At 38.1% G+C, this 18,201-nt stretch overlaps 4 protein-coding genes across 8 annotated transcripts; 2 read left to right on the forward strand and 2 right to left on the reverse strand.

Moving 5' to 3' along the window:
• Positions 1-213: 213 nt before the first annotated feature.
• LOC123870474 (NADH dehydrogenase [ubiquinone] 1 alpha subcomplex assembly factor 2) lies at positions 214-13,737 on the reverse strand. Of its 3 annotated transcripts, XM_045913807.1 has the most exons (5): positions 13,734-13,737; positions 2,134-2,146; positions 1,679-1,772; positions 1,397-1,547; positions 214-546 (listed from the first exon to the last, which is right to left on the reverse strand). In XM_045913807.1, the coding sequence occupies exons 3-5, from the start codon at positions 1,770-1,772 to the stop codon at positions 345-347; spliced, it is 447 nt and encodes a 148-aa protein (XP_045769763.1). In that variant the 5' UTR covers positions 2,134-2,146; positions 13,734-13,737; the 3' UTR covers positions 214-344. The 3 variants fall into 3 exon arrangements, with proteins under 3 accessions (XP_045769763.1, XP_045769759.1, XP_045769766.1); XM_045913803.1 differs by lacking the exon at positions 13,734-13,737 and having other exon boundaries at positions 2,139-2,266; XM_045913810.1 differs by lacking the exon at positions 13,734-13,737 and having other exon boundaries at positions 1,651-1,772; positions 2,139-2,239.
• On the forward strand, positions 3,087-3,980 carry LOC123870491 (tax1-binding protein 3 homolog). Its single transcript, XM_045913821.1, has 3 exons — positions 3,087-3,259; positions 3,343-3,471; positions 3,700-3,980. The coding sequence occupies exons 1-3, from the start codon at positions 3,206-3,208 to the stop codon at positions 3,886-3,888; spliced, it is 372 nt and encodes a 123-aa protein (XP_045769777.1). The 5' UTR covers positions 3,087-3,205; the 3' UTR covers positions 3,889-3,980.
• Positions 5,378-6,467, reverse strand: LOC123870502 (NADH dehydrogenase [ubiquinone] 1 alpha subcomplex subunit 5). Its single transcript, XM_045913831.1, has 3 exons — positions 6,287-6,467; positions 6,038-6,199; positions 5,378-5,838 (listed from the first exon to the last, which is right to left on the reverse strand). Exons 1-3 carry the CDS (start codon positions 6,302-6,304, stop codon positions 5,662-5,664), a joined length of 357 nt encoding a protein of 118 aa, XP_045769787.1. The 5' UTR covers positions 6,305-6,467; the 3' UTR covers positions 5,378-5,661.
• Positions 7,509-13,991, forward strand: LOC123870142 (E3 ubiquitin-protein ligase Topors). 3 transcript variants are annotated; one of them, XM_045913338.1, is made up of 6 exons: positions 7,509-7,707; positions 9,152-9,380; positions 10,144-10,310; positions 11,071-11,286; positions 11,357-13,034; positions 13,140-13,991. In XM_045913338.1, the coding sequence occupies exons 2-6, from the start codon at positions 9,171-9,173 to the stop codon at positions 13,386-13,388; spliced, it is 2,520 nt and encodes an 839-aa protein (XP_045769294.1). In that variant the 5' UTR covers positions 7,509-7,707; positions 9,152-9,170; the 3' UTR covers positions 13,389-13,991. The 3 variants fall into 3 exon arrangements, with proteins under 3 accessions (XP_045769294.1, XP_045769276.1, XP_045769286.1); XM_045913320.1 differs by having other exon boundaries at positions 11,357-13,991; XM_045913330.1 differs by lacking the exon at positions 7,509-7,707 and adding an exon at positions 7,714-7,958 and having other exon boundaries at positions 11,357-13,991.
• Positions 13,992-18,201: the final 4,210 nt, after the last annotated feature.

Here is an 18,201-nt window from a genome sequence, read left to right on the forward strand (position 1 = left end):
GGTAGGTACTAGGTACACATTTAGAAGTAACAGTTCTAGATTAAAGTAATAACAGTTAAAATTGGGTTGAGATTTTAGTAAACTACAGGGTTTTACTTCTGGCTCCTTATGTAAATAACTTAAAAGTTATCGTGACTAACAAAATTATATTTTTTTAATAAATCAGCTTATTGCAATATATTACTACATCCTGAGAAAAATAAAACAAAGCAATAAAGAAAACATATTTTATTTGTAACTAAGAAAATAATATAATATTAATTTATAAGTAGCATGAGTAACTAAATCAGTACCTATGGTGCCTACTAACAACTTGTTTAACTAAGCAATAAAATCTAATAAAATTATGTATTTTTATATTTATTTTCGGGATCGCCTCCATGATAGTCTGGGTATTTGGGAAACGATTGAGGACCTCTTTCCACTGCTGCAGGAAGGGAGCCGCCCTCGGCCAGTCTCTGCTGTTCAAGTTTAGCTGCATTTATCTTCTTTAACTCTGCTATAGCCAGGTTTTTCTCAATTTCTTCCTGTGTTGGAGGCTCCACTCTGAAACACAAAAGTATAATTATTAAACTATTCAATAAATATTGTAATTATCATTCAGACTACAGTAAATATTTATGTTTAATCACAAATAAATAAATATTTGTGAAAGACAGTGGCATAAATAATATGGTACCTACTAAGTAGTATATCTCTAGACTAAAAGGACAATTTTTAATTTCAGATATTTGTAATTCTTATCCTTTTCACAATGCTCCCTGTGGGAAAGTTAACATTATTATAGCCAAATTATTAATAATTAAACAAAGCAAATTGACCTGGGCTGCCTAGAATAGAAAATTAGAACTGGTTTATAGACCCATCCATAGTGACAGAATTGAACACACTCAGCACACCACTATTATGGCATCATTATTATTTTACGATTTGACATGATCAACCCATTGCCGGCCCACTAATGAGCACGAGTCTCTTCTCAGCGTGAGAAGGGTTTAGGCCATAATCTGCCACGCTGGCCCAATGCGGATTGGCAGACTTCACACACCTTTGAGTACATGGAGAACTCTCAGGCATGCAGGTTTCCTCACGATGTTTTCCTTCACCGTTAAAGTGATATTTAATTGCTTAAAATCGCACATAACTGAAAAGTAAGAGGTACATGCCCGGGATCGAACCCCAGACTTCCGATTAAGAGTCAGACCTTCTAATCACTAGGCTATCACAGCTTTGACATTAGTTACTGTCAAAATACTTTGTTTTTAAAAAATTGTTGTATAGATTTAAATCTGTCAATTTAGTTCAGATATTGTGTAGAACAGAATTATTGGTACTTTAGTACATACTATATATTATCAATGGCACTCTTAAGTTAATCAATATTTAAGTTAGAAACCTTCTCATTCGTAGCCAAGATTCCCACTCAGCTGGTATGGGATCTTGAAAATCAAGACCCTTTGGTGGATCATACCATCGAGATGCCTTTCTCTTACCCATACTAGGATTTGCCGGGATTTCATAATACATATTTCCTATGTAATCTTTCCCTGTAAATAAAAATCTGTTAAATAAAATCTTAAGTGTATCACAATTATTATTTGATTTAAGGTGTGTCACTGTTGATGATGGACAGAACTATAATGATTTCACCATTAAAATTATCCATCCTAAATTTCACCTATGTGATTTCCTCGAATTTGCCTCGGCCTAAAGGAATTAATAAAATTCCTGAATACTATCCGCCAAACATGTCTATATTCACCATTGGACATCTGAAATAAAAATTTGAGATTTGAAGTAGGTATCCGCAAGATTCATTTTAATAGGCAAGTAATGGGCAAGTAGAAGTTATATATATCTTATAGGGTAGATCTTCTATATATAGAAGTATTTATAGTTCCATGTATTCCTCTTCCAAGTATTTATAGTTCCATGCCTCTAGAGTCTAGCCTACAAAAATATATTATTATAATTATTAGTCTAAAGCCATGGAACAGGAGAATTCTAAAGGCCTTAGAAAGCTCCTTAAAACAGCAATACGTTTATGGTACATAAAGGATTTCGGACCCCATTACAATCTCAAGTTAATTCAATAAAAGAATAAGAAAGTTCCTATACTTCAATTATATTTAACTTACGTTTATTTTAATATTTTAAAATATATTCATAATTAAAAATGGACCTTTGAATTTGTAAGCTGGTCCTCGACAAAAACGTAATATTCTCTTTGGTCTGTGACTGTGATTGACAGATTATTGTCTATGGTCAGATTGTCAGCCACTTTTTTGTTGAGCTTTGTATGTGTTTTTCTGTACTAATTTTGTGGTGTACAATAAAAGTATATTCATTCATTCATTCATTCATCAACAACATATTGGATACAGCCACCAGTAAAGTAGTGATTACATTTGGCCGGACTTCGTCTGTGTTGGTGTTAGCTGGCGGCCGTGCTCTGCCTTTTTAGAGTGTTTTTTTTTGTTAAAACTGACTGAAAAGCGCTCTAAGGGGGTGCCGTGCGTAGTTCGGCGAGCGCCGGCGCAGACGGGGTCCATACTTGTATAGTTTAACTAACTTGTTACAAATAACTATCTACAAACTTGACATTGACTGATCTTTGTAAAGCCAGACGAGAGAGGGAAAAAAAAACTCTTTGGCCAGTGTGTGCCAATGTGCCAATCCAATCGAACGAGTCAGCCACAAGCCCACAGCACAAGCCACAACACTGACAGTGATATCTAGATCTAAACTCTACAGTGCGACAAGGAATTGTAACACCGCCATCTTGTTACAACAACTAGGTACGCCCCCCTGTTATGTCATCCAAGCCAATCCAAGTTATCCAAGTGCCAAGCATCAGCGGTGAGCATCAGTACCAAGATATATCCGGCTCAAACATGGCTGATAGAACCCAGATCTGTAAAGCCAGTTTACACCACGTTTACACATAGTCTACCATGGATGCAGGACATAATAACTAATACGCCAGTTGAAAAAAAATGCTCCGTAGTCCTTGATACGTTGAAACGTGCATTTTCCGAATTAGGTACTAGTCTGTGGTGTACATAGTTGTCAAATAGTTGTCAATCAATTGTTGTGCAGTTCATTGTTTGATGTGGTTTGATTGTTTTTAAAGAAATTTTATTTCTGTATTGAATAATTAGTAACATTTTTATATAATACAGCATAAAATACTTAGATAGCAATCATGGCGAAGATGGCATTTCAGCATCAAGCCGGCACGGCTATGGAATGTCTAAGCGTAAGTTCGGAGACCACTCCCATTTTTGGTTTTGCTCTCATATTTCACTTATTCGTGCAATAAATAAGTTCATTTGCTTTCAGATTCCAATAACGCTTCAAAAAGAAGCAGGTGTAGATTCAGAGGGCAGAGAAGTTATGAAATGTGGGTTCAAAATAGGTGGTGGAATTGACCAAGACTTCCGTAAAAGCCCTCAGGGCTATACAGACAATGTACGTATAGAACGATAAGCCTTTTAAAAGTACTAATGGAGACCTAGAGTTAGCTTAAAAAAAATTGATACTATTTCTTGATAGAAAAAATGACCTAGCCATCCAGTGTATAAACTGTAATGCCTACCTACTCTGGCGATATACATACTTAATAAGTATTATAAATTATACTCTTATATATTATTTATTCTATCTTATTATATACTTATTCTATTTATGTATTTTTAGGGGATTTATGTAACAGAAGTTCACGAAGGCAGTCCTGCTGCAAAATCAGGTTTGAGAATGCATGACAAAATCCTGCAATGCAACGGCTATGACTTCACCATGGTCACACATAAAAAGGCAGTAAGCTATATCAAGAAACATCCTGTGCTAAATCTTCTGGTAGCTAGAAAAGGTGTGACATCCACATAATGCAAAGACAAATTTAATTATTAAGTTTTTCTTAAGTTAAAGTTCAAATGGAGTATTGTAAAACAAGTGATTTTATACAGTTATTTATTATTTAGTAATGATAAGAGATTTTAGTTTGTATTGTATATTGATGAAATGAAGAACTTGGTAAAATATTTTTTACTAGTAGCTAATTATTATTATTGACTTGGTAACAGCACCAACTTATGCTGAAAATATACATTATTATGAGTTACCATTGTTAAAGTACAGAATATATAAAAAATGGGTGTTTAGCTTTCTTGACTTGAAGGGTAAGATTTGCCTTGCAGTAAAATATTCTCATACTATTGTAATGGGCATAATTCTTTTTAGAATGTTTGAAAATATTTCAGAATATTTAAAATTATTTGACATAATATTTATAAATGTTAAAAATGTGATGAATTTAATATGTAATAATTTTTATAATATTTTGTCAATTACTATAATGTTATTGATTTTGAATTATTCATAATAAATATTGAATACATTCCTTGAAACGTGCACTGTGCCAAATATTCACTTTCTTTACACACACCATTTTTCACAAACTCAATTTAGTATAATGAGTTTACTATAGAGTATTATTGCAGAAGTAGTGACAAAGATTTATGGAAAATCTTATATTACCATTTTAGTTTAAAAAAAAAAACTAATTTTACATCTCTCCACACTATTACTTTATTTATTTGTTAATAAAACTAAGGCCTAGTATTGTTTGTATTTTTTTATGTATGAAAGGTTCCAAATATGCAACATTTAGATTCTAGCTACTGTTCAAGCTATTAAACTTATATATGTTGCAGTGAAATGGCATGAATCAGGAGTTGACCCTATCCCTTAGGGAAATGGATAACTCCCGGGAGATAATTAAATGACAACTCAATTAGACCATTTCACTAAACAAATCTAGTGATATCATAGAATACTGAGCATAGTTTATGAAATGTAACAACGGTCCAATCTGACAGACTTATTTCTTCACGAAAACACTAAGGCTAGAATTGATAAGAACGCAGGGGGTTGGGATGATCAAATTTCGATTCACTAGAATCAAATCAATTTCAAATCAAAATTATCAATTTGTGTTTCACTAGACTGCTAGTGAAACACTAAACTATGCTCAGTATTCTATGATATCACTAGATTTGTTTAGTGAAATGGTTTGAGTTGTCTTTTTCATTAGATCTTTTTAACATCTTGTTTCTGCCATTTCGCTGTGACATATATATCTATGGGCTATTTGTGCTTACATAATATATTATGAATATGTATAAGAAAACATTTTGACCATAGGTAATTTTATTTAAGTATACTAAAACTTGTACAGTTCATACTATCTACGATTAATTATTTTACTCAATGTTTCCAAACAACATTAATACTCATTTTTTATATTGTTTATAAAATCTTGGGGTCAGGGAAACCTTTTGTTCAGTAAGAATTTGTTCACAAAAATAAAAAAATGTTAATCAAAATTGTTTATTTATTTGCAAGGATTAAAACTGTTCTTGCTAACTTCTGCTAACTGCTGTTCAATTAATATAAAAAAAAATATGTAATGATTTACATCACCTATGTGGAACTTGTTACAAATGTAACTTTTAAGAAAATTAAAAGAGTATAACAGACACTAAAAAATTAATAATAATTTATTCCCACTATGAAATTTTATGAACTATATTAAAAAGTTAATAATACAAATCATAAAATGATCATTTAGGTGTTATTATTGCAATTAACGGAGAAACTTCAAGCTTTAGTTGGGGGCCAGTCCCATTGGCCCTTTGGTGGCTTACAAGCAAGAGGCTCCCATGGTTTCCAATTAAGCATTTTACGTGCTAGGTTCAGTTCATTTTCAGCTTGAATTATAAGCTCTTCTGCTTGACCACAGTTGATAGTAGATTCTATTTCATATGTATCTTTTGTCTGTAAAAAATAGATAGCTCTAGATTTGAACAAAACAAGTAAAATATCCATGCCTTTTTAATTTGGATCCAATAAAGGAAAGACAATGTAGTTTCTATCTTGTGAGCAGCTGCTGAATGCAAAGCTCAAAGATTTATGGGCAATATATCAATAGAATATATAAGTCACACTAGCAGAAATTGTTAGAGTACATTAATACCTGTTTCAGCACAGCAGCCCTTTCTTTCACAATTTGTTCCGTGTAACGCCTGTACACAGAAGCTTCAGGCATCTTTTGAAGAGTTCTCAGAATTTTTCCATAAAGAGTTCCTAAGGTATAGTGCGGGTTAGCGGCCACTGCTACACCCACAAGGCCCGTAGTCTTAAATAAAAAAATGTAAGTTATATAATCACAAAACTCAATTGATAAATGTACATTGCAAGATATGTATTATCATAGGTATATAACCTTTTTGACTAATCCCATTTTTAAACTAAGCTTTCACAATGTTTCTTTGTTTATTTCGTACGAAACTGCAAAAAGAAAAATAGAGCGATCTACGCTACGCTTTTAAGTTTTATTATTTAATTTTTTGAAATTGAATGACAAAATTGACTTGACTAATGACTATTGTCTATTACCTACTTTTTGCGAAGACATTGGCATTTGATTTTTGACACTTGGTCATAGATTATTTTGACGGTGCCATACGCTAGCGACAAACAGTAAGCCAGCAAACAAACACTTGTAGCGCTACCGGCTACTGTGTCTCCCATTGCGAAAAAAGAATATTTGGCATTTCACGAGCTGAAATATATCGGAATCTCAGTACTCTTTTGAGAAAAGGATAACGCTTACCTAACTGCTATTTGAGAACGCTTGTACAGCTTCCTTAATTTAGAAAAAAATCATAATCCCTGCCTAAGCGGATTATAAATGTTCATCAAAGAATGTTGGGGGATTCTTTTCCCCCCTCATTCTTTGATGAATAAGTTTATTTAGGCTTAGTTCACAATACCCTAAAACTTAGATTAAGGATTCCAAACCAATCCATATCTAAGATTTTCGCTCTGCTTGAGCGAGAGTGACTACAGTAGCTAGGTAGTCTTATTTATAAAGTCTGAGTAGGTAGTACGCTAGGTACCCACGCAAGTCACTCATAGCTGCCTCTGGGCTCATCTGTACTTCTGTAGGTTACTACACTAGTGTGTTATCTATGGTAACTATCTAAATATCTGTGAAAATAGGTATAATAAAAACTGTAATAGGCCGAATGCACGATCGGAACCAACAACCAACCAAGGGCACCTTGGATAAATTAACCAAAGTAGAATTTCAGTCTAGACTGGGAACGTGTGGCTAGACGTAACTTGGCAGTGTATACGTGTATTATCTATGGTACGTATAATACCTGGCTACTATTAGGGCCTGGGCAAACATGCGTCCATAATCCACACGTTCGAAGATCAACTCAATGATATCTATTTGCCCTTGATAGGGAGGGATGCGCAGACCAAGGTGGTTGAAGGTCACTCAGTTGTCCAACCAAAAATTGAGATCAACCTACGTCTAGACGGTTGATTTTCAACCAAGGTGCCTTTGGTTGGTATTTGCTTCTGATCGTGTATTCGGCCTTTACGCAATTACGCAAATACTCACGAGCCCTAGCAACATTGCTTATGTCTTGTCAAACCATCAAACTACTAAAAGTTGTCAAAAAAATATCACGCATTATTCTATTTAAAAAAAGTACCTACATTTACGCAAAGAAACAAGAAATAATAGGAGATACATATAAACACATTTGCTTTAGATTGTGTCAATAATAAAACATTAAACAGTTTTAACCGTAAATATCGCAGTTTGTAATTTATTGGCCTCATGATAAGGTAATCATTGATTTTATGTGCGTATCTATACTTGTTGGTCAGGATTTCATGTTCATGACACGGTTGGTGACAAATCGAGAGGACAAGCAGGCATTACCAGATTTGATGCAGTCATTCGAAATTGTAGATTACTCGTGAGGCATGCATTGCATGTTGTTCATTTTGCTAACGGTGTGACTACAAACGTGCATTCAATTACCAGAAATTTCAACTGTTGAAGATTTGAGTATATGTGTAGACAAGAAAATCGGGTAAGCTTTAGAATAAATTTCGAATTTATGCTCTAATCTCTAACTGCTAAGTAAACCTGATTAAAATTTATTTTTAGTCTTGCATTCAAGTTCTTGGACCAGGAATGGTCATAAATATATTAACACCATTAATCTGTGATCTTGACTCATAACACATCTTAAAAAGGGGTAAATTTGTGTGGAAAACCTAAAACATAAGTGCTATAAAAAGATTGTCTATTCATTATACTTATAGTACTTAATACCTCCATATTGATCCTACATTACATGGCTGGGATATTGGCTGGCCACAGCCAAAAAGTTGTTCTTTGATATAATATTCCTATCAGATTAAAGTTAATGTTATAAGGGATGTAGTGGTGTCAAACTCAATTATTATAAGAGAAAAGATTTGTTTATTTGTATATGATAAACTCCAAACTGAAGTGATTTTAATAATTCTTTCACTATTAAAAAGCTGCTTTATCCAGAATAATTAACATAGGCTTGATATCATGTATGTGTAGTATATTATATAATAGCAAATTTCTCGAGCAGACCAGCTAGTAAATAGTATTAATAGTCTAATTTTATTTTCATTTCAATTGAATTTTCAAAAATCTTTTCTTAGCAAATGTCTACATCATGATAGCTATCTGAATGCCCAATTTAGTCTGATCAGTCCAATAGTTTGGGCTGTGTTGATTGATCAGAATGTCAGCCAGTCATCTTCTCCATTTATATATTTAGATTAGTTATCAGAATAAGTTGAGCTACTTTAGGTCAATGGTCATTAACATATTATATTTAGGTTGGCTGGAGCACACCCATATCCCCAGATATAGTGACTTTGACCACCCATTGTGCCAGATCCTTTTTTCCACACACATGCAAACTGTGGAATCAACTCCCTTCAGCGTGTTTCCACTAGTTTACAACATGGGGTTATTCAACAGGCGGACCAACAAATTCCTTAAAGGCCAGCAACACGTCGACGGTTACTCTGGAGCTGCAAATTAATGTTTCATGGGTGGCGTAATCACTTAACATCAGGTGTCCCACCTGCTTGTTTGCTAGCTATTTTTTTTAATTGCAATATTCGAGACACCTGGTTTTTTGTTTACAGTCAAATATCAGGCTTAATTAACTTTTGCGTTAACAACCCACATGTTTTTATTACAACTTGTACTTTCATTTTGTATTTCTTTGCTCAGGTAACTAAAGTTGTCCATAATGGACTCATTGCCAATAAGAGCACCAGATGGCAGTCCGGGAACTACCACCAATAGTGTTAAGAGTGATGACAGCAGTCCCCGTCATGACCCCGGGAGAGGCTCCCCGCCTCCAAACTGTGCAATATGCCTTGGCACATGCAGAAACAAATCTTTCACTGACTCTTGCCTTCATCAGTTTTGTTTCAAGTGCCTATTAACTTGGAGCAAGGTAAGTTTTGGTCACTAAGGTGAACAAATGATAATTTTAATAATTTTAATCCTATTCTTATTGTATCTCTAATATTAACCATTTTACTGTACCTAAAATTGTATTTGCCATGCCCTGACAGGGTCTCATGTATTTAACTTTTAGCTTTAAGCACCCACCATCAATTAATGTAAATGTACATGAAAGCAAATAAATAAATCTGAATCTGAATCAAATATAAATTATTGCAACCATTGATTTGCAAACAAATGATGTAATATATAACTTTGTTGGAGAAGGGATTGGCCCATTAAATACAGGTTTTTCTAGATAGAAATCCTTTGAAAATTTTACCAAATATTATCAAGATTTTCAAAAATCATTTACCTACATACCAAAATTAAAAGCTAATAGAGGATGGGAATCTGAGCCTAGAGACCAATAATGACAAACAATATCTCAAAGGTTTTTTTACATTCTACAACTTTAACTGTGATGGTAAGGCCGAAATCTCTGTAATATGTAAAGAAACATATCCGATGACATATTGCTTATTGTTAATGTCTCCTAGGCTGCTTTTAACCTCAATTAAAAGAAACCTAGGTGATTAGAAATTAATATTCTTTACTTCATGGACACCTGGTTGCTGCACTTCAATTTGTAAAACATATAAATACTAGGTTGCCAAATCAAGTCAATGAGCTCAAGTCAAAGCAAAGTACTGCAATTTGATAAATTAATACATTTGTCTTTTGAAACATGACATTGTTGTTTTTAATTTTAGGTCAAAGCAGAGTGTCCACTGTGTAAACAGAATTTTAGATCAATCATTCACAATGTTCGCTCAAACCATCAGTATGAAGAGTATATGGTGGAACAGCGTCACACTGAGGAACTGTCTGAAAGAATTGATATTGATAACCTCACTGCCACAAGAAGATTTAGATACAGGTAGGCAATCTCTAAAAGATCCCTTCGATTTTAGGCGGAGCTTCGCATATGTTGTGTGGGAACAGTGTAGTGTAAATGATCTATGACGTATAGGTCTCTGAGGCTTAATAATGGTCGGCTCACCTATATGACTATAGCACTGGCAAGCAGGTGTGCAGGGAGGAGGCAGATGTGCAAAACTGATCTCTCTCTTTACAACTTAGGCCTGATAGTGCAGTGTTTTGTTGAGTTTATGTTTAGAGTTTGTTGAGATAGATTGATTGAAGTAATAAATATTTTGGACAGTATTTATGTGTAAAAACAGTGCCCAAAATCCATACTAATATTACAAATGTGAAAGTCTGTCTGTCTGTCTGTCTTTCTGTCTGCTACCTTTTTACAACCCAACAGTGTAACCGATTCTGACGAAAGGTTCAGGATTAGCTTATATCCTGGGGACGGACATAGACTACTTTTATCCCAGAAAATCAAAGAGTTCCCGCGGGATTCCTAAAGACTCATCCACTTAACTGATTTGTATGAAAGGTACCGAAGTATATTGCGTCCCTGTAATCGAAATAGGCAACTTTTTATTCCGGAAAATCAAACAATTCCTACGGGATCTATAAAAATCTAAATCCACATGGACGAAGTCGCGGGCATCCTCTAGTATAAGTATAAAAATTCAACAGCATCCTCAACTGCACAATTCTGCCAGAAATATAAATTATGTATAGCGTTGAAAAGAGACCACATACTGATAGGACATGGTCTGTTGCAGGACGACGCTGACGCTGCCGCGGCAGAACACGATCGCCATCCAGCAGCTGCTGCTGCACCACTACCCCATGGTGGCGGAGCTGTTCCCCGGCCCGCCCGCGCCGCGCCGCCGCTCGCCTGCCTCCTTCCGCCGCACCGTGTACCGCTACAACCTGTGGGCGCGCCCGCTGCCCGACTTCACGCGCCGCTTCCGCGACTGCTCGCCCGACTTCTACAGGTACCCGCCGCTCCTGCGCGCGTCGGCGGTAGTGGATGCCCGTAACCTCTAACCTTCCGTCTTGTTGTAGGCACAACCCTTCGCAAATGCATCGCCTGGTGCCCTGGCTGAACAGGGAACTCCACTACTTGCTGAACGAAAACCTCGGCCACATAGCGTACGTCGTAGCGAGAATATTAGAATTACTGCCACAGTACAGCATCAATTCGACGGAATTCAGAGATACGATGCGACGCTACTTCGGGGACAACACTGATCATTTCCTGCACGAACTATACTGTTTCGCTTCGACGCCGTACGATATGAACGGGTACGACCGTCACGTGCAGTACACCACCGACCACACGATCTCGACGATAGTCAACGACGTGCTGTCGAGCTCCGAGTCCGACGCCAGCGTGGACTCCGACATCGTCGTGATCTCCAGCTCCGCGCCCGCCGATGCGCCGCCCGGGCCCTCGCGCCCGCCGCGGCCCGCACGCGCGCCCGCGCCCGTCTACCCGCAGAGCTACATCACCGACGGCGGCGGCGTCGTGCCCATCGAGACCATCTCGCAGTCCGACACGGACGACGACTCCTCCGAGGTGGTGGTCGTGGGCTACATCAAGCCGCCGCAAGATCGCACGCCGGAGGTCGTCGACCTGCTGGGCTCCGACAGCGACGTGATCGTGCAGGACGGCGCGCCCGCGGAGCCCGCGCCGCGCGAGGCGGAGGCGCGCCCAGCGCTCGTCAAGCTCAAGCTGGCGCGCGCGCACGCCTCCGACAGCGACAGCGCGCGCACGCCAAGCGCGTCGCCGCCGCCGCGCCGCCGCCGCCGCCACCGCCGCTCCGGCGTCGAGTCCGACCCGTGGCTCGCGCCCTCCTCCTCCAGCTACGAGACCAACTTCGTCACCTCGCCCAGCGAGTCCGACGACGGCGTGAGGCCGAAGGCTAAATGGACGATTCTGCGACGACACGCCAACTTGGAAAGGAACAGAAGAAGAGAGATGAAGCGTGAACGTAAGCATCGTAAAAGTAAAAAAGATTCAAATACATCACTCGGCAGAGAGAAGCAAAATAAACATAAATCTCATTCTGGCAAAGGTGTAAAATCGTCGAGGAACGCCATCGTCAAAAATGAAAATACGGATCGCGCGCAGTCAATAGATCAGCCCGGCACGAGTGGAATGTCGCGCTCCGGAACGAGAGACGTCAAGAGCGAGATGTCGCGCGGTACGAGCGAGACGTCGCGCGAAACGAGCGAGACGTCGCGCGGTACGAGCCATATGTCGCGCGGCACGAGCGAGATGCTGAGTGGCACGAGCGACATGTCGCGTGGCACGAGCGAAAAGTCGCGCGGCACGAGCGAGTTATCGAGCAACACGGGTGACATATCACGCAACATGAGCGAGATATCGAGCAACACGAGTGACATATCGCGCAACACAAGCGAGATATCGAACAGCACGAATGACATATCGCGTGGCGCAAGCGAGGTATTACGTGGCACGAGCGAAGGGTCGCATGGCTCTAGCGGCATATCTCGTGGCACGAGCGGGATGTCACGCGGCACGAGCGAGGTGTCGCACGGTTCCAGCGGCATTTCGCGTGGCACGAGCGGGATGTCACGCGGCACGAGCGAGGTGTCGCACGGTTCTAGCGGCATTTCGCGTGGCACGAGCGGGATGTCACGCGGCACGAGCGAGGTGTCGCACGGTTCTAGCGGCATTTCGCGTGGCACGAGCGGAATATCACGAGGCACGAGCGAGGTGTCGCAAGGTTCTAGTGGCTCATCGCGTGGCACGAGCGGGATGTCGCATGGCACGAACGAGGTATCGCGGAGCTCGAGCGGAATATCACGCGGCGTGAGCGAGGTATCGCGCGACACGACGTGGACCTGGCGCGGTACTAAGCGCAAAATGGAGAGGAACACGCGACGCCGCGAGAGTAAAAGACTGAAAAGTGTTGTAAATGTAATAAATAGCCAAAAAAAATCCGAGTTAGCGAGTCGAGTGGGTGCGGAGCGGGCTACGGACAGCGAGTCGGAGTACCAGCCCACCGACTCCTCCGACTCGGACGACGACCTGCCGCTCAACCTCAGCATCGGAAAAGTAGCGCGTTAGTTGTTAGATATGCCTGGAATTAAATGGAACATTGTGATAATTTTATATACATAATATTATTTATGAATCTTAATTTAATAATAATAAAATAATCTGAAATTAATAATAATTGAGCCAGATCTCACAGCAAATTGAAAAGCGCTATTGAAAGTGTATAGTACATTCGGTCATTTAAAGTGTTTCGTTGTAATTATTATTGTTATGCAAGTTTGTATGTTTTATTTTAAATAATAGCCATCCGTCATACCTAGTTCTACAATGTAAATATTATTTTGAAGGTTTATTTAGATATTAGAAAATGTCCACCACTTCGTATGTTTGGATTTAATTTTTAAAAATCCTTGAGATTTTGATTCTCCATTATAAAAAGTAGTCCATCTTTGAGATGCCAGCTAACTCTATAGGTACGAAATTTCGTCAAAGTCTGTTAAACAGATGTTCCCCGAAAAGGTAATAAACAGACAGACACACTTTTTTTTTATAATATTATTATCGCGATATTAAACAACAAACGAGACAGACAAGCACTAATATTTAGCATGCCATGTTGTATATATGTATTAGATTTATCAGTTATAATTAAATAAGATTTTTTTGGATGAACCCTTCTTTGATTTTTTGGATGATCCTGATGGCTACACCAGGCCGTGCTCATTTGGTACATGGCCCGTAAAAGATACCTACAGCGCCGCGTCCTTGACCGCAGTCGTGTAAATCTTATCTCTTCTGAAAGAAAGAGAGATAAGAGTTACACGATAGAAAGAAATGCGTTAATTAAAAAGCCGCACCGCTGTTCGAGCTGAATTGCATATTATAAGTCATAATTTTGCATCATAATGAGAATCGTTATTTTAAACGTTTTTGCAGTGTCTCCTCTCTATCTAAACGCAATATCAAGTAGGTATTCTACACAGTACACAGTAGGTAAGTACACAAGGCTTACTCCGCAAAGAAGTTTAAAAATAAATAGCGACTTGTTACTACGCAATAAAATGCAATTCAACCCGCGCTAGTCCTGTGTCAGTCGCGACCGATTCGGTCATTTGACTGAGGTCGCGCAAAAGTACTGATGAACGAATCAGTCGTTTTTGACCGATCCGGGTCAACCAGTCGCCACGAACCGAGAACCACCGAGAACGAAAAATGAAACTAAAAAATATTGAAAGAAATGATTGGTCTACAGATCATAGTAAAATAGTAATAGTAAGTAATCTATACTAATAAATAAAATTGGAGTGTCTGTCTGTAATTTCGAAATAACTGCCGTATATTAAGGTCATATGGTTATTTGAACAATACTATAACTGAATCACACGTTTTTAAAATTTTTGTCTGTCTGTCTTTCTGTCTGTCTGTCTGTCTGTTTGAAAAGGCTAATCTTGGGAACGGCTGGACCGATTTTGACGGGATTTTCACAGACAAGTAGAGAATTGACCAGGGAGTAACATAGGCTACTTTTTTAACCGACTTTCAAAAAGGGAGTTGTGTTTTTCTATCTATGTACACCGAAATCTCTGAGATTTCTGAACCGATTTGCGTCATTTCTTTTTTAATCGATAGAGGAACTTTGCGACATTGTTTCATAAAAAATTTGGAGTCCAACTCCTCAATCCTGATGCTGCAGGGGATCTCACCAATCCACGCGGGCGAAGCTGCGGGCATCAGCTAGTAATATATAGATATGGGCTAGGTAGGTATATTTTCCCAATATTTACCCTTGTTGTTATGTTCATTGTAAAATCGTAGGTATCTACCTACTTCATTTAGGCAACACGTGTAGGTATATGAGATGCATAAGGTTTTAGTATCTATAAATCTTAACATAATGATTAAACACGTTTAAAAATAAAAGCTCAATTAAAAAGATAGGTAATTACATCATAACAGTGCATACAATCGGGAAAAATATTACAATAATGCAGCGATTTTGAACCCGCGTCGTCGGACGACCTATAACGAAACGCGAAACTATACGAAACGAGCGTGCGCAATCGAGACGTCTTGGAGTCTCATCGTCCGATTCACGACTGAGACTGACGACTGAGACTGAGTACCGAATACCGATACATTCGTGAGGAACGAAGAGACTGATTGGACCGAAGTACCGAAGTACCGAAAAAATGACTGATGACTGATGAACGACTGAAAAGATCTCAGTCGTTGCTGTAATCAGTACTTGAACGACCGAATCGCAGAAAATGAACGATTGACACAGGACTAACCCGCGCAGCACAGCGGTCTAAAGTGTAAGTAAAGTTTGCAGTTAATTGTCTCTCTCTCTCTCTCACACACACTCATAATATAAGATCGAAGAGCATCGGGACGGGAGCCGCCCAGCTCACGCTGCCGTAGGTGTGATAGGGATGGTGCCTACTAGTCAAATCCGCAACTTTTTATCAAACGTCAAAATGCTCGCAGCATAGGAACTTGTATGAAATATATCTATATATGACGTCATATACATTTTTTAGTTAAATCGATAACTATTTAAAATGGTTAGCAAACTTAAAACTTGTAATGGCCCTTTGGATCTGAATTTTACGAATTTTAGAACTGTCTAATAACTAAGAAGTAATTTATTTGTGACTTATGCACCATCCCAATTATCACGGTCACGAGTCACGTGACCAACTGAGCTCGGCCAGGATTGAAGAGTTGGGATCCGAAGTTCGATGATGTAGTCTATGCTTGGTACCTAAAATAATAATTATTGCACCATACGCAGTTCCTGAGTCACTTATAGTTTAGGATTGCTGTACCCTGCATCATCAGGGTTGAGGAGTTGGGACTTGGAGTCCAAGCATGAAGTATTTGCTTGGTATTATACCTACAATATTAATTCACTATGAACACTTCCTGAATCTTGATAACTTACGCAGGCAGTAGCATATAAATACATATACATATTATATATATATGCTTTTGGCGGGTAAAAAATAAAAATAAAACAAAATTTCATGACCTAAACTCAATATATTCACTGAATAAAACTCTCACAACAACAATACATTATGTACCTATATTATAAAGTATAAACACGATATAATAATATTTAAAAAAATAAGACAAGGATTTAACTTTATTAATAGGGTATATGGCGCAATTTTGTTAATATGAACTAGGTAGGTAACCACAGCACTCATTATAACTAAGTAGTTAATACTACCTAAGTAGTTAATTGATATTTAGGGGAAAGCGTGTCGCTCACTGACTTTGAAAAACTCATACTCACCCATTACAAAAACTTACAAAAATTAAATTTGAAAAACATGATCTAGCATTCAAAATAACGTATAGTTACCGGCAATTAAATAATCTTTTTTGAATGGCTATTTAAGGTTCACTTACCTGCTTTATTTTTCATATCATTCATTAGAATGATATGAAAAATAAATTAAAATCTTAGAATTTTCGCCGATACAAGGCAAAATCATCTCGTCTAGGTAACTAGTGGAAACCGAAAAAGTACTACAGTGCTTTCTGAGATTAATGCACACAGACAAACAAACGTCGCCGCCGGAGACAGGCAGAGCTTAATTATTCAAAGCTAAGTTTAGATTAAAAATTAAAACCTGCTTGCAGCCTCTTTGGAAAAGAGTAGGACTGAGACCAACTTTGAAGTCTTATAGAGACTGAATCTAATTGAGCATCAAAAAGAATAATAGGCAATTCATTCCATTCCATCAGCCTGTAAGAGTCCACTGCTGGACATAGGCCTTTCCAAGAGCGCGGCACGAAACACGGTCCTCAGCCTTCCTCATCCACCCGCTCCCCGCTACCTTCTTCAGGTCATCGGTCCAGCGGGCTGGAGGTCGTCCCACACTGCCCTTATTACCAGTACCGGTAAATAGGCAATGCCACAAACCAATTACAAATAATAATTAATTATTTTAAAATATCACTGGACAAAGTTGATGGACGGTAGTAATATTATTTAACTTTTGTGGTTTTTTCCGCAAAATGCCGTCGTGGTCACATAGTTAGGGCCATATGTTGAACGCTCGAGGTGGGCGTCATTTACAACGAGATCAAAAGCGTCGCGTCGGTCGGTGACGTCATAATATATTTAGTGACTCTTGCAAGATTTGGATGTCAATGCAAGGACCAAGTCTATCATTGAAACTGATGGACTCGATCCTTGCACAACGGTCGGAACAACACATATTAGGATAAATACATTACCACTCCTGTGCATTGCGTAGTCGGGTAGAAATATAATTTGATAGCTTAGCCTTTTACTGTTAAAAGCCAAATTAAATTTTTAAATGTTAATACTATTTATAAAACTATTTCGCTTACGCAAATATTTTAGCGTAAAAGCAAGATAAAGCATTGTAGATTTTTATTAAAGAGTTTATTAGGTACTAAATTATTTTAGAAATAGGCCATATTTTATCACATTTTAAAAGTTTCGTTTTTTATATATCATTTGATTTTCTATTTGCAAAGTATACAATAACATATCTCTGTTTATTTATCGAGCCAAAAACAAATATACATAGATTAATATATATTAAACTCACTACTGATCCGCATAAAAATAAAAACTTCATAAGGTGAGTATACTGTATACTCTAACAACACTAATATTAAAAAAGAAAATATTAAAGTAATAGATGCGCTAAAAATAAACAACCTTTATTTGATGTTATAAAACTCTAAACATGTCCATAGACAATTATGAAGACCCGAGTACACGTTGGGTCAATGGCCCACTTACGGCGTATTTTGGGCAATGGCTTCAATCGCTGGCAAGTGGCAAGCCACTTACGGTTAGTATAAGATTTTACACCAATTCGAACGTCGAAACACT

Source organism: Maniola jurtina, chromosome 2, assembly GCF_905333055.1.
Source record: "Maniola jurtina chromosome 2, ilManJurt1.1, whole genome shotgun sequence".
Taxonomy (NCBI): Eukaryota; Metazoa; Arthropoda; class Insecta; order Lepidoptera; family Nymphalidae; genus Maniola; species Maniola jurtina.

What these genes read in the sequence shown, in the direction of transcription:
- LOC123870474 (XM_045913807.1), bottom strand. Translation starts at nt 1,772, where the DNA reads ATGTCCAATGGTGAATATAGACATGTTTGGCGGATAGTATTCAGGAAT. An exon ending in AATTCGAGGAAATCACATAG is followed by an intron (nt 1,548 to 1,678) that starts GTGAAATTTAGG and finishes TTTTATTTACAG; the next exon opens with GGAAAGATTACATAGGAAAT. An exon ending in TCTTGGCTACGAATGAGAAG is followed by an intron (nt 547 to 1,396) that starts GTTTCTAACTTA and finishes TTTGTGTTTCAG; the next exon opens with AGTGGAGCCTCCAACACAGG.
- LOC123870491 (XM_045913821.1), top strand. Translation starts at nt 3,206, where the DNA reads ATGGCGAAGATGGCATTTCAGCATCAAGCCGGCACGGCTATGGAATGT. An exon ending in CGGCTATGGAATGTCTAAGC is followed by an intron (nt 3,260 to 3,342) that starts GTAAGTTCGGAG and finishes ATTTGCTTTCAG; the next exon opens with ATTCCAATAACGCTTCAAAA. An exon ending in CTCAGGGCTATACAGACAAT is followed by an intron (nt 3,472 to 3,699) that starts GTACGTATAGAA and finishes ATGTATTTTTAG; the next exon opens with GGGATTTATGTAACAGAAGT.
- LOC123870502 (XM_045913831.1), bottom strand. An exon ending in GGGCTGCTGTGCTGAAACAG is followed by an intron (nt 5,839 to 6,037) that starts GTATTAATGTAC and finishes TATTTTTTACAG; the next exon opens with ACAAAAGATACATATGAAAT.
- LOC123870142 (XM_045913320.1), top strand. Translation starts at nt 9,171, where the DNA reads ATGGACTCATTGCCAATAAGAGCACCAGATGGCAGTCCGGGAACTACC. An exon ending in GCCTATTAACTTGGAGCAAG is followed by an intron (nt 9,381 to 10,143) that starts GTAAGTTTTGGT and finishes TTTTAATTTTAG; the next exon opens with GTCAAAGCAGAGTGTCCACT. An exon ending in TGCTCGCCCGACTTCTACAG is followed by an intron (nt 11,287 to 11,356) that starts GTACCCGCCGCT and finishes GTCTTGTTGTAG; the next exon opens with GCACAACCCTTCGCAAATGC.